Here is a 25106-nt window from a genome sequence, read left to right as displayed (position 1 = left end):
GCCATGCATTTTGGACAGCTGGCTCCATTGCTCCCCCCACGCCAGCCAGTCAGAGAGCTTCGGGGTTCTCTTCTGGCTCCTGACTTCCACCTCCTCCCTGTCTGTACTGGTGCTACCGCCTCACAACTCCTCACGTCTAAGGCACCTCCTGCCTGCAGCCAACACCCCCTCCCCACAGTACCTCTAGTCCAAGTGGGTGAAGCTGCTGGACCCTTCCCCGAAGCACGTCCTTCCTCAGGCCTCCGCCCCTCGGGGCTCCCACTGCCTTCCCTGTTCAGCACAGCCCTCTCCTAAGAGCAGAGGCTGTGCCCTCCTCAGTGCCTGGCATGGGATGGGGTAGGTGCTCAGGTCACGAAGGAGCTACGGTGGCTGTGGACGGCTGGGAAGGGCTGCCCCTTTGGGGGCCTAGATGACATCTGTCCACTCACCCTGATTTGATGGTGAGGACGGGCCATCAAATGGAGCTGGACAGGCAGCGAGAATAGGGTGCCAGGACTGCGATCTTCGCCATGGAAGGAGTCAGGGTGCTGGGAAAGACAGGGCAATTGTGGCCATGAGAATGGGAAGCAAGGCAGGGAAGGAAGGGTTAGCTTCCGGGAGGAGAGAGGCTGGATTTGCTGAGGCAGAAGTGGGGGCAGCCGAGGCCGAGTGGTGTCTGCAGATGGCACCCTCAGGGACGAGAGGAAGAGAAAGCACATGTGTCAGGAGAGGATGGTCAGTCTGGGATAATTCATGTGAACTGTGCAAGGGAGGCAGTGAGGAACAAGAGAGGTCCAGCTGTAATCCTAGTGCCTTTTTCTTTAAAAAAAATATTTTTATTGATTTCAGAGAGGAAGGGAGAGGGAGAGAGAGACAGAAACATCAATGATGAGAGAGAATTATGGATCGGCTGCCTACTGGGGATCGAGCCCACAACCTGGGCATGTGCCCTGACCGGGAATCGAACCTTGACCTACTGGTTCATAGGTCAACACTCAACCACCACTGAGCCACACCAGCCAGGCCCTAGTAGCTTTTTCTGACAGTGCCTCTCAGCCAGGGAGCAAGAGGGCAGAGGACTGGCCTGGGGTGCTCCAAGGCCAAGGCCAGAGAAAGGTTGGAAGTCTCCCTGGGAGAAAAGGCCCCTGATGTCACTGCACGTGGCAGCCCCTTCACTCCAGCATGCTGGGTGGTGCCCACCATTAGTTACGATGCCCATTTTATGGAAAAGGGACCCAAAGACTAGATAGGCTGAGATTAAGGAGCTCACAAAGTGTGGGAACAAACGCACACAGACATACCGGGTCACAGCTGGATTTAACCCAGGTTCGTGGGACTTCCATCCGCCAGGCACCAAAGAAAGCCGTTCTGAAAGGGGCTCAGGGTGGCTGGGCAGGAATAAGGATTGGGATCTAAAAGGAAGACAAGGCCCAGCGAGCGTGGCTCAGAGGTATGAACCAGGAGGTCACGGTTTGATTCCTGGTCAGGGCACATGCCTGGGTTGCGGGCTTGATCCCTAGTGTGGGGCGTGCAGGAGGGAGCCGATCAGTGATTCTCTCATCATTGATGTTTCTATCTCTCTCTCCCTCTTCCTTCCTCTCTGAAACCATTAAAAATATTTTTTTAAAAATAAGAAGACTAGGAATGTGGGGTTGGGAGTGGTGTAGTCATCAGTTTGTGAGACTGTGGAATGGTGTTAAAAAACCACGTTGAGCCAGCATGGAGAACAGACTGGGTGGAGACACGAGCCTCAGCCAAGGACTGAAGTCACACCATTGCCTCCAGCAGCCTTTGGCCCCGTCCCAGTGCCCTTCTCCCTGTGCTCTGCCCTGATGCCTCCTTGTGCAGTGCCTTGCTTAGCCAGTACTTGCACACTCGTTTCTGAAGGCCAAGTGGAACCTGGGATGCAGCAGACTGTGTTCCTCTGACAGGAGGAGCCTCCCGATGTGGGCCCTGCCACCCAGGATTCAGCCAGAAGAAATCCCCAAGCCTTCCCAGGGACCACCAGCCGCGCTTTGCTTCCACTCTGAGCGCCAGGTAGCTCACCAGAGCCGCCCGGGTGCTCTCTGAAGCGTGCCCCACGCTCCTTGCAGTCACCACCTTGAGGTCTAGGTGGCACCAAAACCTCACACTGATTCCTCCCAGGTTGGGGCACCACCCACAGCCCACACCCAGGGAGAGAGTTGCTCCTACCAGGTCCTCCAAAAGCCTGGTCAGCTCAGCCCAGCTGGGTGGGAGCTCCGTTTCTGGGTTCTGACCCTCCAAGTACCAGGGGGCTGCAAAGGTGTCACTGCCGTTTCCTGTCTGCCTTCTGCTTTGCTAGGTCCCCGCCTCCTCTGGGGACAGGGAGGTGGGGCAGCCCTCGCTCTCTCATCTCAGCTTCTTCGGGGACATCCCAAAGCAAGTACTGCAACTTGTTCTTTTCAAATGTAAAAAAGACAGAAAGAAGAGAAAATTACTGTAAAGATACTATAACGTTAAATTCCCTTTTCAACTTAAGTTTTTTTAAGAACTTACCCAAGTCATTTTTTTCACGTGGTTCAACACAATAGGCCCCTGTAAACCTCTGTGGATATTTAAAATACTGTAGGAGCTCATCCACCCTCCCTACACCAGTCATACATCTTTTTGCAGCTCATCACCCATGGACAGGGTGGGGCAAATGTAGGTTTACAGTTGTAAGTACACGAAAAGACTTTGTTCTTATATTATTTATTAATTATTGTATCCTTCTCCATACGGACAACTGTCAGCCCACTCTGCCCCACCCTGTGTATCTGTTCAGTGACTGCTTTGCACGGTGGCTGGTTCACCAAGTGGGGAAGAATGCTTCATGTAGGTATTCATTCTGCAGCGTTTACCGTGAGCCGCTGGGCTGGGAGCTGCCGAGCCCTGAGGGAGGCACTGGATGGCGGGGAATGGGACGCGGTTCTCTGCGGAGCTCGCACCCAGCGGCGAGGCCGAGGCGCGCAGGGCAGCCAGGTGCTGCTGCGTCCTCGGAGGGAAAATGGGGCAGGTTTCGGGATGGGATCCTGGGAGGGGTCAGTGGTCCAGACAGATGGCTCTGAGGAAGGGACGTGGAGCAGAAACCTAAATAAAATGTTGGGATCAGTCAGTAAGGGAGGACCGATACCTGTCGGAACCGGAGCAGCCTCCCTCCCCCTCAAGGTTAATGAACAGGAAAGTTGGGATTCTTGGCGCTCCTTGTCCTACCGCTCCAGGCTCGCGCGCTCTCTTCCTAGAGCACGGTCCCTCCCAGGGAGAGTGTGCGTGTGTGTGTGTGTGTGTGTGTGCGCGCGCGCGCGTGTGGCCCCCCGCCTCCCCTTTCCACTTACCTCTCCCCTGCATCCCCCTCCCCCGTGAGCGCGCCCAGGAGGCCCCCCACCCCCACCCCAGGAAGAACACCGAGCCGCAGCCGCCGATGAAACGTGAAGTTTGTGCGGCTCAACATGACGCAAAAATTCTTGAAGAGCTCTTTGGCGGCGACTATCTAGAGATCAGACCATGTGAGGGGCCGAGAGTACAAATACGGTCGCTCGGGCGCAGCTCCCGCACAGGCAGCGGCCGCCCCGGGTGCCTCGAGGGCGCGAGGGTCCCCCGCGTCGGCGAGCCCTGGGACCAGCCTCTCCGCGGACTGCCGGCAGGTGGGTCCGCTTTCCTTCTGGCTTCTAACCCCCACTTCTTTCCAGAACTTCATCCCTCTCTGGCGCGCCAGGCACCTGGCGAGGGCGTGTGCGCGCCTGAGCGGTGGGCTCCTGGCGGCGCGGGACCGGAGCCCGGCCGCAGGGAGAGGGGACCGTGGCGTGGACGAGAGGCCTCCGGAGGGTTCCTTTGTCTTGCACCTGTGTGTTCTGTGGTGTCCCGAGTACCAGAGCAAGACCCTTTAAAGATGGCCTTAAGCACAGTGCCATCCTGCGCTTCGGGAAAAGTTGCTTTAGTTTCACCCCAAAGCTTACGTCTGATCTTGACTCACTGCCCTCGCGTGCAGGGGGCTGCGTGCAGAGGCGTTTCTGCTGGGAGAGAGCTGGTTGACATAAATGCCTAACTATCTAGAGAAATCTCTGAATGACACTTAAGGGGGACGAGGCTCCGTGCGCTTGGGTTGTTTTCACTGGCAGAACTGCTGCGCGCTCAGACATCTCACAGGCCATTCAGAATTTATGTGAAAAGCAAACCCCAGCCAGCTCTTTCGCCCTGCCGAAGTGCGAGACCATCAGTAGCTTGAAAAATACATACGTTCAAATTTGGTTTTGAAAAATCTCTTCGGAGCTAAAGAGCACATTTCCTTTTGCCCGGGGTCTTTTGCCTAATGAATTTCTTTTTCAGTTGGGGTTCTAAAGAATTTCAGAAGGCTAGAATTTCTGAGTCAGACATAACAAAGGCTTGTGTGTATGTATTTTTATGACCAATTTTGCCCAGAAAGAAATGAACCAGGTCATTGGATTATTTATGAGCCTGCTAGCTCTCTCACCATAGTAAGACGAGATCAAATATTTAATGTGTTTTGTTTTTAGTTACCTAGGAAAACATCTAAGAAAGCAACATTGGGGCTGTGAGTTTTATGAAACAGAGGGTCACTACGGGCAGTGTTCGTATCTGGGTTTCAGGGAGTACAGGGAAACACTCAGCTTTGACTCTTTCTCCCACAACTTCCTTTTGTGTGTAGCCATTGATGCCCAAAGGTTCAAGACGGTGTGGGAGGGGGGGGGGGGTGGTGGCTGCTTCCAGCCTGGCTGAGAGGCAGGCTCTTAGAGGGCTTGTGCAAATTAAACAAGCCTTTTAGGGCATGGGTTTCTCTGTTGTTTTTACTGAACCTGAATAAGAGCAGATTGAGACTGTTTCACATTTAACCAAAAGCCCCCTTGACACTGATGATCCATCGAGGACATTTCAGAGATGTGATACCAGCACAGATACTCAAACCCGTTTCTCTCAGTCTCCTTGCTTAAGAAATACATGTACAAGCATTGAGTGGTGGGGTGGGAGTGGGGGTGGAATATTTAGAAGTTTTAATGAAATCAACAAAAACCTCAGAAATTCCTCTTTGGGGGTTTCTGAGCTGCTGGAGCATTTTGATGGAAGGCGGAGAGGCATGTCGAAGAGTTTCACCAATGGGCGAGCTGACAGTGCAATAGGGTGCTTGTGAGGGGCGGGGGGAGGGGTTTCCTACAACAGGCTTGCAAAACACCGCGCATGAGCCTCCAAAGAGAAACACGGGTAATCGCAGAAATTAAGCCAGGAAGTGGCAGTTCCTTCTTTATACTCATTGAATGGCATAACTTGAGAGAACAAAGGCAGGGCTGCCTGAAGAAGTGTAATTTTAATGAATCAACAGTTTATTAATTTACGCTTCGTGAATCAACAAGATATAGCCATGACTTGACTTTTTTAACCAAGATGCCTGGATGGCCAAAGGGAAAAGGCAGTCATGTTTCTGTCACTTTCAGAAAGTACCTTGAACCGTTGTTATTCGGGGCCAGAGATCAGCCCCTCTGGGTCTCACGGGCCTTAGCTCTAAGTGAGGGGAGGAGGGGGTCCTGCATAACGTGATGTCTAAGTCCCCTCCACTCATTCTGTGACTGTGACCCCGACCTTTCTGCTTTAAGCAGACGCAAGTTGAAATGATGGGGCAAAATGCCTGAGGACAGGACTCTACCCAGATGTCACCATCCAATCAGGGTCCTCTGGGGGCCTCCTGGGTTTCACTCTAAGGCAGAGGCTTTGCACACTCTTACACACACAGGTCAGGTTCTGCACCTCAAACATGTCCGACCAACAGGCCCGAGCTCCCTGACTTCCTGACTCCCCTGTGCAAGACGCCCAGCGGGTGGTGTCCTAGAAACAGCCTCCAGGCAAAGCTGATTTGGGCTGAGTGATCTTCTTCCCAGTCACTGAGGTTTGTGCACAGAACAGGCTGGGATGTGGAGTCAAAAATGCCCCGTTTCTTCATCCCGGGGGCAAAGGATGCTGACTGACTGCTCCTGTGGGTCCAGGTGCTGCCACGCCGACCCTGGACAAGGGTACTTGCCAGTTTCTGGGTTTAACTGGACAAAATAGCTCCCTAAGGAAAGCAGATGGTCATCTGTTTAGGTGGAAACAGATGGGACTAACCTTTGAAAGACACCTGGTATAAAAGAATTTCCCTGGGCAGAGGGGTGAGCTGCTTTTCTAGGTGGGCCCAAGACCCTCGATCGATCGGCGGACACAGACCCCTGATTTCTAGGCAGAGCTCCTCCTTCTGACTTGAGTCCACATGCAGAATGACCTCTGAGTCACGTCCCTGGGAAGGGGGCGTCCGTCCAGCCTGACCTTTGTCAGCTCCCACTGACGGGGAAGATGAATGCTTATTTACTGAAGGGCAACAACATGCTTTTAAACCAAGTGTTTTCCCAGCCCTGGGTCTACTGGGGTGACCAGATGAGTAGAGATAAGGTCTGACTGCCTTATTTTCTTCTTTCCTTTGGCTCCCCTGGAACCTGGCAACAGCCCTCTCACTGCCACCCCAACCCTGGACCAAGGGGACTGGTTCATGGGTATTTAAACCATATGCTTTTAAAAAGCCACAACCAGTTACCCTCCCGTTCCCCCCGTCATGAACCCCAGAAACCTCTGGACTGCGGAGCAAGAGATGAACCCAGTCACTGGAGACATGGAGGTGCTATCCCAGGGCCGGCTCAGTGACCAGGGTCCCCAGGCACTGACAAGGGGCAGATGGCATGGGGAAGGTCTCCTGAGGCCAGTTCTTCATGTCGTCATGTGACATAGGGAGGGAAGAGGTGAGAAAGGGGTTGGGACAAGGCTGAGTGGCAAAACCCCGAGAGCCAGTTGCGTGCTCTGGAAGGATCCAGGGCCGGAGGCTGGTGGGTGAGCTTGGTGGGAGGGGGCAAGTCGGTGGCCTTTGCCCTCTTGTGTTTTCGTGTGGCCTTTCTGGGTAGTCGAGAAAAAAGGACCGGTCTATTTCCTTTGTTACCGAGCTGCTGAATGAAAATAGAATAGACGGAACCTTTTGCTCTAAGAGGCTTCCTTGAGTTAGGGAGGGGCAGAGCGGGCAGGGCCTGGGAGACGATCCGCTCAAGCTCAAACTCCTCCAGCCGTGAAGACACCGCCCGGCCTGGAACCTGAGGCTCCGGCACTCTGTTCTGTTCTCTCCCTGGGGTGTGTTGTTTTTAAATGCTAATCTAGTCAGCTGGCTCTTTCCCTGGTCTCAGAGGAAAGGAGCCGGGAGGGGAGGAAGGAGGAGGGGAGGGGCCGGGGAGAGAGCAGATAGGCTATTCTGGGCGCACCGTGCCAGCAGGGAGGTTTCCCAGCTCCTCTGAGGGCTAGAATTCTTTTTCTCCCCCCAATTTTTAATTTCGAAAAATTGCAACTGAAAAGGCAGAAAAATGGTCCACATTTGGGCAACTTCACATTGATAAAACATTACTATCAAATATACAGCCCATATTCAAGCCCCCCCTCCCCCCCATCACTCTTTCAATGATGTCCTTTTTAGCTTCGAGGGTGACTTTTTGAGGCTGGAATCTCCGAGGGATTGGGAACCCTCTCTCGCCCTTATTCCCAGGGCATCTGAGAACTAGATCAGTACTGGGTCATCATGAACTGATTTTTCACGAATGTCTCCAAACTGTATGTGTGACTCCTTGTAAAGCACATGTTAGGACTTCTTGCCCCAAGAATACAGGCACTTTCAATTCAAGCAACAACACCCAAATCACAGACAGCTGGTGGCTAAAGAGGTGTCCGCACATGGCCTCCATTCTCCCTGACCCCATCTCTTCCCCAGCTTTGCTCTTCCACCCGGAGAAATGGGCCCAGTTCCCCCTCCCCTCTCCTCTTCCCACTCTCATTTGATTTAATTTCACCTCAGATCCCTCTCTCCTCCCCTTCTCTCTCCCCCTTGCTCAGCTGCCACAAGTAACTCAACCCTCATTTCACAACACACTGGCCCTGGGGCTGGTTTTCTTCTCTCCTCCCTCCTCCCCCCTCTTGGCTCCCTCTGTGGGGCTCCTCATGTTTGTTTCACACACGAGTCCTCTTAGCAATACACCTATCTATATTAAGGACAAGAAAATCTGTGTTTGAAAACGCTCCTACGCTTTTTTTAATCTCAATGGCTATTTATTGCATAAATTGCATTATAACAGCAATAAAGGAGTGTTTATAAAGTGTAAGTGACACTCCTAATCCTGCTTAATCTAACACATCACCTGTTTGAGTTTCCCAAGTCTCTTTCCTGGCTAGTCCACACTGAGACATATGACAGCGACGGAGTGCAAGCAGTTTTGTTTTCTGTACAAAGTTAAGTTGTGAAGTTAAGGGTAATAGGGGATTCCAGTCCTCAGCTTCTACAGCTCCTTAAAGGTGCCGAAAAGACACGTCCACGGGATCCATACAAGAGTTTCTCTACTTCCTTGTCCTTCTGTCCTTCGATTAAGTTTCCCTCAAGAACCAGAAAAAATTAAAATAAATAACTCCTGCCCTAGCCGGTATGCTCAGGGGTTAGAGCGTCAGCCCTCGCTGAAGGCTTCCTGGTCAAGAGCATGCACTTGGGTTGCAGGTTCCATCCCCGGCCCCAGTCGGGGTGCATGCGGGAGGGAGGCAACCAATTGATGTGTCTCACATTGATGTTTCTCTCTCTCTCTCTCTCTCTCTCTCTCTCTCTCTCTCTCTCTCTCTCTTCCCCCCCCCACCCCTTTTCCCTCCCTTCCACTCCCTCTAACCTCTAAAAATCAATGGAAAAAATATCCTCGGGTGAGGATTAATGAAAAGAAATTTTAATGGACTATGGACTGGAAAAGTCTGACATGTTCTGGATTAAAAGAGAGCACAGGTTGTGCTTTGTAGACTTGGAAATAAGTACCCGTGGGCACACCCATCAACAGTCTGTGTTCCAAATGTTTATTCGTGAGTTGCTTATTTAGAACTTGGAATATATTTTTAACCCACAGAAATAAATGTTGTAAATGGTGGCTAGCCTCCTAGCTAGTTTACAAAGTCCTAGTTTAACCATAAAAATACGAAAACATCTAAAATGCACACTATAGAACACAGCATTGTCACCTACTACAGAAGGAATAGTGGTGACAATGAAACCAGTTAGGAGTTATTTTATTTTTTGTTAATCCTCATCTGAGGAGATATTTAAATATATATATATATATATATATATATATATATATATATATATATATATATATATATATTACTGATTTCAGAGAGGGAGAGAGATAGAAACATCAATGATGAGAAGGAATCACTGATCGGCTGCCTCCTGCACGCCCCCCACTAGGAATTGAGCCCGCAACCTGGCCATGTCCCCTGACTGGGAATCAGACTGTGACCTTCTGGTTCATAAGTCAACCACTGCACCGCACTGACTGGGCATGAGGATATCTTTTCATAGATTTTTAGAATAAGTGGAAGGAGGAGAGAGGGAAGACACACACACACACACATCAATTGGTTGCCTGCTGCACACACCCCAATCGGGACAGGGGGATTGAACCTGCAACCCAGGTACGTGCCTTGACTGGGAATCCAACCCACGACCCTTTAGTGCTTGGGCCGACACTCTAAACATTTAGCAACACTGGCCAGAGCAGTCTGTTAAATTTTTTGTTCTGGTGACAGTCTTCCCTCTGCCCCCCAGATACACGACAGATCCTCCGATGGGTGAGAACAGGAGGGGCAGGACCCTGAGAATGGGACCCTGGGGAAGGAAGAGGAGTGTCTCACTTGAGGCTCCAACCTGCCAGCACGGCAGCTGTAGTTCCCAAGACCCTGTGCCCAGAACATCCAAAATAGACACTCGGAGCTGAGCAGTGCACACACGGGTTTAGCAAGTATCCAGCACCGAGGTATATAAGCCATGGCCCCTGGTTCCAGGGGAATACAAAGCCAATATACGTTAAACAAAACAAAACAAAACAAAAAACTAATGAGACACGATAATCAACACTGAGTGATGGAGCAGAGAGAGATCATCTTGGGCCGGGGTGGTGAGAGGAAGCTTCATGGAGGGGGTGGACAGGAACTTAAGCCAGGCCTTGGAGGATGCTGGGTAATCAGAGGGAGCCAAGGTGTGGGGTGAGATGCCCTGGGCATGCGTGGGGCCCACCTGGCCCTGCTAACCCGAATGCTTGTTGAAATTCAGCACCCACACAGATGTCTTGAATTAAAATCTCTGGGAGAGCAGCCCAGAAATCTGCCGTTGACGAGTTTCCCAGTGCCTCCAGCCAGTGATTGAGAGAAGCAAGCAGGAACCAGTGAGGGCCCATGGAAGGGGATGGAAGCCCAGCTTCTAGCTCAAGCTGCCCACTGGTTGTGCTCTGGACCAGCGGTCACCAACCTTTCGGACCTCACAGACCACCAGTGGCCCAAGGACCACCTGTTGGCGACAGCTGCTCTGGACTATGAATCACTTAACCCTACGGGCCTCAGTTTCTCCGGCTGGGGTGTGAAGTAGAAAAGCAGAATGGGTTTCATATGGGTGGTGGCGTAGTGGCCATCCATATGAGTTAAGTATTTGTCTTGCCTTTATTTAATTCCCACAACTGATCTGTTCCCATACATGAGGCCTGGTTTATGCATGAGGCAATGGAAGCTCAGAGAGGTTAAGCGACCTTGCCAAAGTCACACAGCCAGTGAGTGATGGATCTGGGATTCCAGTGCCGATTTGTGAGACAGGAGAGCTGTGGTGGTGGACATGGGAACTGGTTAGTTGGGTTAGTCTGTTCGTGTTCACTGGAGGAGGGAGGGCCATGCATGCTAACCTAAGCCCAATCCATTTCTTTTCATTGAAGACAAAATGAATGATCCATTGTACTTTTGGCCCCTGGCAGAGAAAGTTCTGGACCAAGACCCTTCTCCTTTCTCATGGTAACTGGCCCAGATGGCCCCGGGGATTTTAATTCCTCTCCCAAAATTTAAACAATCGGTCTCAAGGAATTCTTTGGATAAGGAGATGGCTATGACTGTGGAATTCATTTCTACCCCTTACACCCAAACAACAAGCAGCTCTTCTCTCCTCTCTCCATTCATATCAAGAAGTCTCTTCATTGATGTTTGAAAGGTGAGCCAGGAGTCCCTGTGGCTCATACCTCAAAGAACTCAGATCAGGATCAGATATTCACATTTTACCTTGTTTCAGCATAATCCACCAGTACTCATAAGAATAGCATTTGCTTTATTGAAGCTACGTTAGAATTATAGCTATTAGTTGATTCTTTCAGGTTGAAAAGTTTAAGTTCAGAGGTTTTGATTTTGTCTTGTCTTTACAGTGAAAAATTAAATAAAGCAGCAGATGTCAATCAAAAAAGAAAAACGTCCCTTCAACAAATCCTAACCCTCTTCTTACACTGTGGAGCTGAGCCAGAATCAACTTAAATTCAGGGTCCTGCCCTGGCCAGGTGGCTTGCTCAGTTGGTTGGAGCCTTGGCCAGTGCACCGAAGGGTCACGGTTTAGGGCATATACCCAGGTTTTGGGTTCGATCCCTGGTTGGTGCACGTACAGGAGGCAACTGATTGATGGCTCTCTCTCTCCCCTCCTCTTTCTCTAATATCAGTAAACATATGAATGAGGATTAAAAATATTTTCAGGGCCCTGTGACAGAAGTTGTGCAATAGCAACAAAAGGAAGACTTGTAAAATCTGAGGGCAATTGGAAGCCAGAAATGTGAGATATTTGAACGTGCCGCATCAAGTCTACAGTGGGAGGTCCATTAGCGCTAAAAGCAGCACCAGCCTCTCCCTCCTCCAGCATCCTGTTCTTTTTCCCACCAGTCAGATTTTGGCCTTTACCATGAGCACCATGAAGGCAGGACTGTGCCTGCCTCATCTCCAAGATCCCAGCACAGAGCAGGCACATCGCGCATCACTGACAAATTAGGGTTATTGATCTGTGGCAGAGGGCCAGGCTTGGTGTTTACCATGCTCATTGGTGCCTGAGCTCCGTAATTCCTATCAACCTTGGTAGGTGTCTTGGGACCTTTAGACTCACTCCCTCTGAATGCAAATTGCCACTTGGCTATATGACCTGTACTTAATCTATCTCCATGGTAAACCATAATTCATGGTGCTTTTATTCTGTTTTTGAAATGGAAACTGAGCATCCTGAGAAATGAACTCACTTTGACCCCGACACGTGAAATCGAGGTCCAACATTTCTATAGTGTTTCTGCTTAGAATTTCTGATGTGCGTCCAACAGACATGTAGGAACAGGGGACAGGCATTTCCAAAGAGGCAGGAGGTTCCATGACTAATCACCATGACTGTAATCACATGCTTGTTCAGATACTGGTTCCCCTGGCTACGGATACAGGGTTTGTGGAAAGAAGAATGGAGATCTGATCAGAAGTTTAAATAGAAACAATCCTTCTTACTAGGGAAGTAGTAGGGTGAATTAGCCCACTCCCAGGGCTGAGAGGAAGGAATGTGAACAGAAAGTCAACTGTCAGCACCTCAGTTCCCCCATTGCACTGCCCCTCGTGTGTGGGGACGAAGCTCCTGCAGATCAAGCTGTTGTCCCACCAAGAAGCTGAGTTACATGACACCACCCGTGGTCTGTTCCTGCTCAGCCAGGGACAATGGCATACATTCAAGGTGCAAAGGAAGGCTCCTGGGGCTTTTTGTGGCCATGGAGAAACTCGAAGCTTGCCTGGGGGAGGTCACAGCTATAATATTGACCTCCTTTGCAATCTCTCTACCCAGCAGGATAAAAATATCTTTTAAAAAAAGAAAGCTTTCAAGAGAGCATTCTTGGAAGCCAACCTTAACAACTCTTACTTCTATATTCCTGGGCCAGCCAGCTTGCTCTCAATCATTGTTATCTGCTGATCTCCGTAGAAAAAGCTGTAGGAAAAGGTGGTCAGTGCTCTGCAGAATCAGGAACATGGGAAAGGAGTCGGGATGCACATCCTGCAGAAGAAGGGGGCCCAGGCCAGGCCATCTCCTCCTGGCCAACCTGATTATTAATGGGGAGGGGTTTTCTTCTCATTGGGAGAGGCCTAGGAGTGAGTTGGAGAAGAGATGTGTGTCTCTACCTGTTTGGTGGCTTCAAGTGGCTGTAACTTATGTGTTTACCCCACAGATTCTATGATCAGGGGTGGGAGCACAAGAGGAGAACCCCAGAAAGCAGAGCTGGGTGGACAGAGGCCAACCTCTGGGGAGAGACAGCCTGAGGCCATGAGTCGGCTGGGGGATGCTCTTAATATGTATGTTTCCTTACAACTTGGGTCATTTCAGCCTGCTGATAATTTTTTTTAAGTGCTGGGGATATTTCAGGAAATAAGACTGTTGTAATGCTCAGGACAAAAATAGAGAATAGTGTATATTCTTGTAGGAGCTGCTCATGACAGTTGCCAAGAAATTAAGATCAGATGCCTTGAGGGCTGAGCCCCTGAGGACCTTAATGAACACACATTGCCCCTCAAAAAGTTCACCAACACACATTTTCCAACTTCCCTGCAGAGTGCCCTGAGGGAGAAAGTCAATGAACTCTAGAACAAATCCCTTGATGCCTGTGGCAGGAAGGTGACGAGTTACTAGTATGGCTATACTACTCCCCTATACTGTATCCTCAGAGATGGATGATGTTCCCCTTCCATCGACCCTGGTGGACATGCTGGAGAAAGGTTGGGTGATGCTCTGCTCTTTGAGCTTCGATTTAAAATTATAGGAAAGCTGTGGTAGTAAAGATAGGAAGAAGAAAATTTTGAGTAAAATTGTGAAGGTAGAGAAAGAAAGATCAGGCAAGGGGGTGGCCTTAGTCGGGGGCAGGCTCTGTCACTGAGTGCCATCTGGCGGCACTTCGTAAGCTCTTTAACTCTGCCATCTGTTCTCCAGGTCTTCAGTGTTTAATGTGGAGTGTTGTTGATATAGGCCAACAAGGAGTGCGGAGGTCTGCTTCAAACAACACAGCCAGGGACTGCCAAGTTCAGATTGAATTTAGCTATATATTTAAATATATTTAAAAAAATAAAATAAATATATTGACATATCATCGCTCTCTAACAAAATGAACTTAAGGAGATCAGAGAACCAAGATGGCAGCGTAGGTAAATGCAGTACTCTCTGCCTCCCACAACCACATCAAAATTACAGCTAAAACATACAACAACCATCATTCAGAACCGCCTGAAATCTGGCTGAATGGAAGTCCTACAACTAGAGAAGTAAAGAAGAAAGCACACTGAGACTGGAAGGAGGGGTAGACACCCATGTATGGTCCGACACCCACGTATAGCTTTTTTAAAATTAGAAAGTAGGATGTCTCACATTTAACAGATGCATTTGTAATCCCACTAACTAGTGTAGTTTAAGATGTATGACGAGTGGATCCAAGATGGCAGTGGAGTAGACCACGGAGGCCTTGCATGAGGAGTGAGGGGTCCCAGCCCCAGCCCAGGGTTCCAGAGCTGGGAAGAGAACCCCTATAACTTTGGGCTATAAAAACCAGCAGGGATTGTGGCTGAGTGATATGGAGGCTGCTGGAGTCCCAGGCAGTTTCTCTTAAAGGGCCAGCTCACGAACTTACATGGTCCTGCTTCCTCTGAGCTCCAGCACTGGGGCAGCGGCTTGGGGGGATCCAAGGACATATGGGGAGGAGCTGGATTGTCTGGCATCAGAGCAAGAACTCAGGGATGGCTTTCTCCCAGACAAGGGTGCTCAGAGGGGTCATTGTTGCTATGCTGAGACTTCCTCCGTTGCAGAGCTGACTGGAAGCCATATCTGAGTTTCGGTCAGCCTGGCTCACGCTCTTTGCTCGGCCTGGTGATTCCCTGAGACACTGCCCCATCCAATTTGCAGCCCCACCGAAGCTATTTGCAGTGGCTTTTCCATAGGAATGGCCTGTCTTGGCTCAGGCTTCAGACTTTCCTAAAATCTCCCAACCAAGCAGCAGCTGATGTCAGTGTGCCCCATTCCTCTCAGTAAGAGGCCCAGGCCTGGCACTAGCAGCAGCCTGCCTTGTTTCACAGCTTGGCCGCTCCTGGGAACTTCTTAGCCCAACACAAGTAGCAGTCATTTGCAGATCGCTCTGCAGCTTCTAACAGGTGGCCCCATGCAGGGCACAGGCAGTGGCTGACTTTGCACCTCCAGGGAGGCCCCAGAGTCAGTGCACCCAGTGAACAGCTTCAGACTACGCCAGATTACAACTCTACACATCCATGAGCGACACACTACTCAAGGGGCACACTCAGGAAGCACCAAGGCCCCACTGAAGCAAGTCCTATTCCATAGGGGTGTCTCCTGTACAGTAGCTCTTCCACTGTAGTCACCGCTTGTTCTCACAGCCAACTGGCCTGGGGATCAATTCCTGCCAGTGATGCCAACAGCAATCAAGGCCCAACTACTACCAAACTATGTACACAGCACACACAGAGGTGCACCTGGAGTGCCCAGCTCAGGGGACTAGGGAAGCTGGTCCACTGGGCCCTACAGGACACTTACTACACAAGGCCACTCTACAAATTCCAGGAGACATAGCAGCTCTACCTGTTACATAGAAACAAACACAAAGAGACACTTTCAGTGTTCGGCTTAAATGATGGAGAGGACTGTCCTTATCTACTTGCAGGTGGGAACCGCCTCTTTATTTGCTATTCTTTTCCCGGCACAGCATCCAGGACAAAGTAAGTGCTCTGGGGAGCTTTGTTGAAGCAAGCCCTCTTCTTACATTCTTCTGAGTTACTACTGGTAAACGCCAGCGTGAGATTCCCGTCCCAAAGTGAAGTCGATACTTTGTTCTTAAACAGAGCTTGTCAGGAACTTGGTGATTTGCTATCTATTTTTTCTTTTCAAATTACTTGATAGTGATTTAATGCCTTGCATAGGTTGAAAATTATAGTTGATTTTATTGACTCTCATATAGAAAATAGGATGTCTCACATTTAACAGATGCATTTGTAATCCCACTAACTAGTGTAGTTTAAGATGTATGATGAGTGGATCCAAGATGGCAGCGGAGCAGGTGAACATTACACTCACCTCCTCCCAGGACCAAACTGGAATTCCAACTAAAACATAGAACAATCAACCTGAATAGCCAACCGAAGACTAGCTGAATAGAAGTCTTCTAACCAAGGGTTTACAGAAGAAGCCACATCTAGTTTGGTAGGAAAGGCAGAGACGCAGAAATGGCTGGCTGCACTCCCATGGGCAGCAGCTGAAGTTCCGGAGGGATATCTCAGCTGCAAAGGAAGGTGCCCCTGGCAAGTGTGGGGTCTCAGTCCCAAGCCAGGCTCCCCAACCCAGAGCACAAGAGCTGGGAAGAGGTACCCACATAACATCTGGCTGTGAAAATCAGCGGGAATTCTGTCTGCCAGGAATGATGGTAATCTGCCAGAGGCACAGGTGCCCTCTTAAAGGGTCAACACATAAAATATCATTCACAGCCACTCACCCTGAGCTCTAGTAGAGTGAGGGTGGAGCAGACTATAGTCATGTGAGAAGCAACTGGGGCTTGTGGCTCTGGGGAGAGAGCTAAAGGCGCAGCTGCCAGGATCCCTGTGCTGAGTCCTCTCCCACACCACAGACACCATCTTTCTTGGGTAGAGCACGCCCCTCCATATGGCATCAGCGTGGGGGAATGCAATATCCCCACCCTCTGGACTCCCTGCAGCCCCACACTGCAGAGCTTGCACCCTCCTGAGGAGTCAGCTACCTGGGCCAGGGTGTAGAGGTCTAAGCAGACTCAGGGGGTGTCAGTGACTGAGTTGAATGGCTTTGGTGTAGGAGCCATTCCCCCCACTTTCCCATGAAACTGATTGGTGCCTCCCCCTCACAGGAGATCAGGTAGGCCCACTCTCCAGGCTCCCCAGGCCCACCACCCCAACTCCTGGTGGCCCCACCCTGCCAAACTCAGGCTCCCTAGGAGGTCTGGGAAGAATCCAGGACAGATTCAGTTGTATGGTTCTGGGGCAGGGGCCAGTCCCCCCACTTTCCACCTTCTCCCAAGCCTGACTGGTACATCCCCCTATGGGAGATACACTAGCTTCATCCTGCTGACTCCCAGTAGTTCTACCCTGCTGAGGTCTGGCTCTTGGAAGAGTCTGAGTCAGACTCAGTTGTATGGCTCTAGGATGTGGGCCATTTTTACCCGCATGCCCGAGTGGTGCAGTGCCCTTCCTTCACACGGCCACATCTTGGTCTTTTGGGGCCTAATAAACTCTGGTAGCCTCACCTTGATGACACCCTAAGACCCTGCCCCACAACAAAAGTGTGCAAGCACTCAGCGGGTGGCAGCTAGACTTGAGTGACCTCAGACTCAGCACTGGCACCAAGTTTGAACCTGTATCAATCTGGTGAACACCACTGGCCCCTACCTGGTGACTCACTGAGAACCTATCTCATGCACTCGAATACCGGCTCTTTCAGTGACTGAGCCTAACAGGCAGCTGGCAGGCGGATCTCAGAGTACCTTGGGGACTTTTGCTGACCTGCCCCTGGCCCAATGCTGGTAAAAGCCAGGCTTAGTGCACAGCTTGGTCCTTCCTGCATGCATCCAATCCCAGTAGAGACAGACATAAACTGTGAATCTGAATAAGAAGATTGCAACTAGTGAAACTGAAGCAGTAATAAAAACAAACAAACAAAAAAAACCCTCCCATCAAACAATAGTCCTGTATCAGGTGGCTTCACAGGTGAATTTTACCAAACATTCAAAGAACTAACATCTATCCTTCTCAGACTATCAAAAAAATTCTAGAGGAGGGAAGACTCCCAAGCTCATTTTACGAGGCGGGCATTATCTTAATTCCAAAGCCTGAGATGATGCTACAAAGAAAGAAAATTATAGGCTAATATCCCTAATGAATATAGATGCTAAAATCTTCAGCAAAATATTAGTGAATTGGATCCAGCAATACATTAAAAAGATCATACACCATGCCCAAGTAGGATTTAGTCCAGGAATGCAAGGTTGGTACAAAATCTGCAAATCAATAAATGTGATACACCACATAAACAAAATGAAGGATAAAAATCACATGATCATATCAATAGATGCAGAAGAAACATATGATAAAATGCAGCACCCATTTATGATAAAAACTCTCAGCAAAGTGGGAACAGAGGAAACATACCTAACGTAGTAAAGGCCATATACTAGTATAACAAACCCACAGCCAACGTCATACTCAGGAGGCAAAAGCTAAAAGTATTTCCCTTAAGATTAGGAACGTGACAGAGATGTCCACTTTCACCACTCTTCTTCAACATAGTACTGGGAATCCTAGCCACAGCAATCAGACAAGAAAAAGAACTAAAAGGCATCCAAATTGGAAAGGAAGAAGTAAAACTGTCATTATTTGCAGATGACATGATACTGTATTTAGAGAACCCTAAAGATTCCCCCCCCCCCAAAAAAAAACTATTCAAGCTGATAAATTCAGTAAAGTATCAGGATACAAAATAAATATCTAAAAATCAGTTGTATTTTTATACACCAATAATTATCAGAAAGGAAAATTAAGAAAACAATCCCATTTACAATTACATTGAAAAAAACACCTAGGAATAAATTTAACCAAGGATGCAAAAGACCTGTACTCAGAAAATTCTAAGACACTGAAGAAAGAAATTGAAGAAGCTACAAATAAGTGGAAGCAAATACTGTGTTCATGGATAGGGAGAATTAAAATCATTAGAATGTCCAATATGCAGATTCAATGCAATTCTTAACCAAATACCAATACTTCTTACAGAAGTAGAACAAGTATTCCAAAAATTTATATAGAACCACAAAAGACCCCAAATGGCCTCTGCAATCTTGAGAAAGAATAACTAAGTTGGAGGTATCATACTATTTGATATCAAACTATACTACAGGGCTATATTAATAAAAAATAGATATAGAGATCAATGGAATAGAATACAAAGCCCAGAAATAAATCCATGCCTTTATGGTCAATTAATATTTGACAAAGGAAGCAAAAACATATAATGGGGTAAAGATAATCTATTCAATAAATTGTATTGGGAAAATTGGACAGATACATACAAAAAAAAATGAAACTAGACCACCTTCTTACACCATATATAAGAATAAATTTAAAAATGGATTAAATACTTAAATATTAGACTTGAAACTATAAAAATCCTAGAAAAAAAACATAGGCAGTAAAATCTCAGACATTTCTCATAGCAATATTTTTCTGATATATCTCCTCGGGCAAGGGAAACAAAAGAAAAAATAAATAAATGGGACTATATCAAACTGAAAAGTCACAGCAAAAGACACCATAAACAGAATGAAAAGATAACCATTGAATGGAAGAACATATTCACCTTGATAAATCTGATAAGAGGTTAGTATCCAAAATTTATTTTAAAAAAACTTATAAAACTCAACACCAACAAAACCCCAAACAACCAAATTAAAAAATGGGCAAAGGTCCTGAATAGACAGTTCTCCAAAGAAGACAATACAGATGGCCAATAGACATATGAAAAGATGCTTACCGTCACTAGTCATCAGAGAAATGCAAATTAAAACCACAATGACATCACATCACACCTATCAGAATGACTATCACCAATAAATCAACAAATAGCAAGTGTTGGTGAGGATGTGGAGAAAAGGACACCCTTGTGCACTGTTGGTGGGAATAAAGACTGGTACTACCACTGTGGAAAACTGTATGAAGTTACCTCAAAAATTTAAAAATGGAACTGCCTTATGGCACAGTTATTTCACTTCTGGAATATATTAGAAGGAACCTAAGACACGGATTCGAAAGAATATATGCACTGCTATGTTCATTGCAGCATTATTTACAATAGCCAAGGTCTGGAAACAGCCCAAGTGCCCATCAGTAGATGAGTGGATAAAAAAAGCTGTGATACATTTACACAATGGAATACTACTCAGCCATAAAGAAATAAGGAAATCTTACCTTTTTCAATAGCATGAATGGACCCAGAGAGTATTGTGCTAAGTGAAATAAGCCAGTCAGAGAAATACAAATACCATATGTGGACTCTAATGAACAAAATAAACTAACAAACAAAATAGAAACAGACTCATAGATACAGAGAATAGACTGACAATTGTCAGAGAGGTGGGGGTTTGAGGGCTAGGTGAAAAAGGTAAAGGGATTAATTAAGCACACAAAAAAAATGATGAGTTAATACCAGAGCAAGTAAAAATGCCTAATTCTATTGTCCTTTCTCTGTGTGCCTCTCCAACAGAGCTCTCAATCCCATTTATATAAAGCTCTGAGGACCCCCACAGATCGTGCACCAAGAATTCAGTTCAAGTCCTCCGCGGATGGGCGTCAGCATCATCTACTAGACAGCGGAATGGAGACCACACCCTTAAATTCCCAGAAGGAGCTGTCAGTGTGTAAGGATGGAGAAGACTGTCAGGAAAATGGACTTCTACGGAAGAATGTTCCTGCCTCTGGGGATAAGGTGGAGTCCGGCCAGATCTCCAATGGGTACTCAGCAGTTCCGAGCCCCGGTGCAGGAGATGACACTCAGCACTCCATCCGGGCTGCCACCACCGCCCTAGTGGCTGAGGTTCACTCGGGGGAACGGGAGACCTGGGGCAAGAAGATGGATTTCCTCCTGTCGGTCATTGGCTACGCCGTGGACCTGGGCAACGTCTGGCGCTTTCCCTACATATGTTACCAGAATGGAGGGGGTCAGTATCATGAGCCATGAGCAATCTTTTCTGTCTTGTTTAACTGATCTGATTGCTTAGACTTAGAAGCTTATCTCAAAGATAAATATCCAGTAAGCCAGCACTCTTTATCTCTGCATGTCTGAGTCTCTCGGGTTATGAAGTTGGACGAAATCTCCCTAGCCTGACCTCAGCAGATTTCAACATCATTAGTGCTCCATCTGTTTGTGTTTTTTATTTTTTTAAATATATTTTTATTGATTTCAGAGAGGAAGAGAGAGATAGAAACATCAATGATGAGAGAGAATCATTGATCGGTTGCCTCCTGCACACCCCCCACTGGGGATCGAACCTGCAACCAGGGCATGTGCCCTTGACCAGGATCGAACCCAGGACCCTTCAGTCAGCAGGCCAACACTCTATCCACTGAGCCAAACCAGGTAGGGCTATTAGTGCTCCATGTGTTGAAGAGCCCTTTCTCATCCCTGCGTATTCAAGCTCCACTCTCCACCCAGCGAGATGTGAGGGAGACCAGCAGCCCTGTGCTGGCTCCTTCACTCCTCAGAGGAGTCCAGAGAGGGGGAGATCTGTGGAAGGAAAAATTGGGAGGTAACTCCAGGGTCCAGACCCTCCTGGGCCTTTGGACCTGTGTGAGATCAGAGAAAGGGGTCAGCTCAGGTCAAGAGTCTTAAGTGACAGTCTGGACATAATCCAGAGCTGTACCCAGCCAGGCATGACATTAATGCCAACCCCCAACCATGCATGGATGTGCCTTGTATTCTGACAAGAGGGTTAGATTTTTGAGGCCAGAGACTAGTTCTTGTTCCTCCTCCTACTCCCAGTGCCTTCAGAGCAGTTAACTTATAGATTATGAAAAAAAATAATAATAGCTGACTGTGGGCATGGATATGGGATCCCCAGAGAGAGGAGTGGGTAGGTATGGGGGCCTCCGTGCTGACACACTGGACTTGCTCTCAGAATAGGAAAAGAAGGAAAGATGGGAGTCATATCAGGCTGTGTTTATTTTGACAGAAGCTCTGGCAACAGATTTGGGAGGGCAGCTAAAGTGAGGTTTGGGAGGTAGTGCACTTGTGTCCATGGCCAGGCACAGAGCTGCCTGTCTTTACTGCTTTAAGGGCCATGGTCCATGCAGCTGTAGAGGTAGTTCCTGTTGGGGGGAGGGGGGACGAGATGGGGCGGGGCAGGGGAGGGGGGAGGCCAGCACTCACTGCCTGGGAAGAGCAGAGGTTGGAATCCCTTACCTCTAGCTTGGGAGGACTCACCCTTAGCCCGAGCATTACTTAAGGGACTGGGCCACCAGTGCCGTTTCTCCTACACTCATTCCTTACGGTGAAGCCAGCAAGCAAACCCTTTGGACAAATGCTACCATGACAACCCAATGTGGCTCTTATTTTCAATGCAGATTTCCCCAGAGTGATTGTAAGTTAGGTGGAAACTTCAGGTTTCTAGGTTCACAGCACTTTATTCGAGGGAAAGCTGTCTGGGAAAATCAAGCCGACCCGTCCTCGGGCTGTAGGTGAGCCACCCGTAACCTGGCATTTCCACACTCTGCCTCGGCCGAGGGAGCCTGAAGTGCAGCAGCCCCGCCCTCTCGGCCCATGACGAACTGCCCTTCTCGGGCCCACGTGCAAAAGCGGCTCAGGAGGGAGCATTCCGGCCCCAAATCCAATGGAATTACGGAAAATAGCTAAGTGTCAATAATCGAGTGTCTGGAGTCAGGGGTGATATTGATGAACAAAGAAACCAATTCAGTGACTCACAGATCATCTCGGCTCTTCTACGGGCCGTCACAGGAGATCCGTCCCAAGGGTCCCAGGTGCTGCTTCCTGTACTGGTTACGTCAGACTCACCTGTGGAGCTTACAGTTTCGTTGTTGTTGTTACACCCATACCTGGAGCTTCTGCTTCAGCAAGTCTGGGTGGGTGGGTGGGTGTTTTTAAGTAATCCTGATGGGTGGCTCTCCTCAGCCCTGCGGTTTTATAGGGGAGGAAACACTCAGAGAGTGAGCAGTGTGAGGTCACTCAGCATAAGGTGGCTTCGTGACGCTGGAGCACCTGATGGCTCTGTGATTCTGGGCATGGCCCCTGGTGTCCAGATCAGTGGGGCCATCGTGGCACAGAGCTGAGCAGAGTGTAAAATACTCTTCCATCTGCCTCAGGAGCATTCCTCCTCCCCTACACCATCATGGCCATTTTTGGGGGGATCCCGCTCTTCTACATGGAGCTTGCGCTGGGCCAGTACCACCGAAACGGATGCATTTCAATATGGAGGAAAATCTGCCCGATTTTCAAAGGTAACGGAAAGGCTGAGGGGGCGGGTGTGCCCAGGAAGTGGTGTTCTCCATCCGTGGGAGACTTCTGGAACCAGTGAAGCTTCGGTAACCCTGGGAGATAACTGGAGTACAGTAGCTAAGCTTTTGACTGCTCAGGTGGTATGAGATTGTTAAAGGGAAACAGAATAAATGACAATGTAAACGAAATAGAAAACATGTTAAAGCTTTAACAGCACACACACATTATCTGAGACATGTAACCTTGCAAATACGTATACGTCCTTTACCACAATGCCACTTTCCCACTGAGATGAGTGGCAGCCCCCTCCTGCCAGCCTCCACCCCCCCCCCCCCCCCCGGCCCTGCGGTGCCCTCAAACGCCCTCCTTCAGCCTTTCACACTGGCCTCCCTCACCCTCTGTCCCAGGGATCGGTTACGCCATCTGCATCATCGCCTTTTACATCGCCTCCTACTACAACACCATCATGGCCTGGGCGCTCTACTACCTCATCTCCTCCTTCACCGACCAGCTGCCCTGGACCAGCTGCGAGAACTCCTGGAACACCGGCAACTGCACCAACTACTTCTCGGAGGACAACATCACCTGGACACTCCACTCCACGTCCCCCGCGGAGGAATTTTACACGTAAGCGCCTGCAAGTGAGGGCGTGGTCCGTGGAGGGCAGGCCACACACAGCCCTGGGGTCTGGCTTCTGTGAAGGGAGGCCGGGGCAGGGGTGGCCTCCCTCAGTCCGGCTCTGGAGTTGGGGGACTCTCCCTTGAGTGCTCCATAACCATTCACATAGTTCCTGGTTGCACGTGTTCACTGTGTAAGGGGACCTACCCTCTGCAAGAAGATGCCTGGAGCAGGGAGTGTTCTTTAATGCTGGGATTCCGGGTGCTGGCAGCTGAGACTGGAATGGACAGCCCTGGAGGCTGTCTTTGGGCTGAGCAGTCTCCCAGGGTTGGTTGGCTGAATGTGCTAATCTTTCCTTCCTGTCGGGCAGAGCCAATCCCAGCTCTTTTTTGTTGTTGTTGTTAATCCTTGCCCCAGGATATTTTTTTCCCACTGATTTTCAGAGAGAATGGAAGGGAGAGGGGAGAAATATCGATGTGAGAGAGACACATCGGTTAGTTGCCTCCTGCATGCGCCCTAACTGGGGCTGGGAATCAAACCTGCAACCCAGGTACGTGTCCTTGACTGGGAATTGAACCCGCAACCCTTCGGTGTGTGGGCCGATGCTCTAACCACTGGGAACACTGGCCAGGGCCAATCCCAGCTCTTGCAGAGGCTTAGTGACCACTTGGTGCTTGCAGTGCAGTGTCCATGTCTCTCTCTCTCTCTCTCTCTCTCTCTCTCTCTCTCTCTCTCTTTGTGAGACCTTTTAACTTCAAAACATATTTTTTATTGATTTTTTAGGTTTTAGAGAGAGAGGAAGGAGAGGGAGAGATAGAAACATTGATGAAAGAGAAATGTCAACATCAATCAGCTGCCTCCTGAATGCCCTCCGCTGGGGATGTGCCCTAACCAGGAATCAAACGGGCAACCTCTTGGTGCATGAGTCAATGCTCAACCACTGAGCCACACTGGCCAGGCCCATGTCTTCTTGGCACCTCCTCCAGGTATCACGATGCTGTGCTCAGGTCACTGTTCAGACCATCTCCCAGGCCTTTCTTTCTCTTTCACTCCAGGCGCCATGTCCTGCAGATCCATCGGTCTAAGGGGCTGCAGGACCTGGGGGGCGTCAGCTGGCAGCTTGCCCTCTGCATCATGCTCATCTTCACTATTATCTACTTCAGCATCTGGAAAGGCGTCAAAACATCTGGAAAGGTAAGGAGGACTCTGCTGATCCAGGCCTGCCAAGGGGCCCCAGGGGATCCCCAACTCAGAACTCAGTGGGCCAGACAGCCACAGACAGGGGGACATTGTTTCCTTCTACACCAGACACATCCCATGATGCTCAATCTCTTTCCACCAAATGTTAGAAGGTTCTAGAAATGGGCCAATTCCAAGAACCATTACATGCTTTAAAAAAAAAAATGTCTTTAACTCACTGGTAGCGTCACAATGAATAATAGTGGCAATAATTTGTTGAAAAGCCCTGGTGAACCTTGCTCAGTGGCTCCTTGACTGTTTCCCGCCAGATTCTTGCCCCACTCGCAGGAGGGGAGTGGGTTTGGAGGTAGGTGGCACCACCCAGCTGTGCATCAGG

General features: G+C 49.1%; 1 protein-coding gene across 1 annotated transcript in view; it reads left to right on the top strand.

Annotated features, from left to right (window-relative positions):
- The first annotated feature begins 3226 nt into the window (after positions 1–3226).
- SLC6A4 (solute carrier family 6 member 4) overlaps positions 3227–25106 on the top strand; it is a 38775-nt gene continuing 16895 nt past the window's right edge. Inside the window, exons 1-5 of the mRNA XM_080680380.1 lie at positions 3227–3623; positions 20168–20621; positions 22780–22914; positions 23320–23539; positions 24586–24724. Coding sequence (XP_080536506.1) covers positions 20279–20621; positions 22780–22914; positions 23320–23539; positions 24586–24724 — 837 coding nt within the window. The 5' untranslated portion in view covers positions 3227–3623; positions 20168–20278. The remainder of the gene's footprint in view (positions 3624–20167; positions 20622–22779; positions 22915–23319; positions 23540–24585; positions 24725–25106) is intronic.

Source organism: Plecotus auritus (genome assembly GCF_963455305.1).
Source record: "Plecotus auritus genome assembly, chromosome: 7".
In the NCBI taxonomy this organism is placed as follows: Eukaryota; Metazoa; Chordata; class Mammalia; order Chiroptera; family Vespertilionidae; genus Plecotus; species Plecotus auritus.
This window is presented reverse-complemented; position numbering and strand designations above follow the sequence as displayed.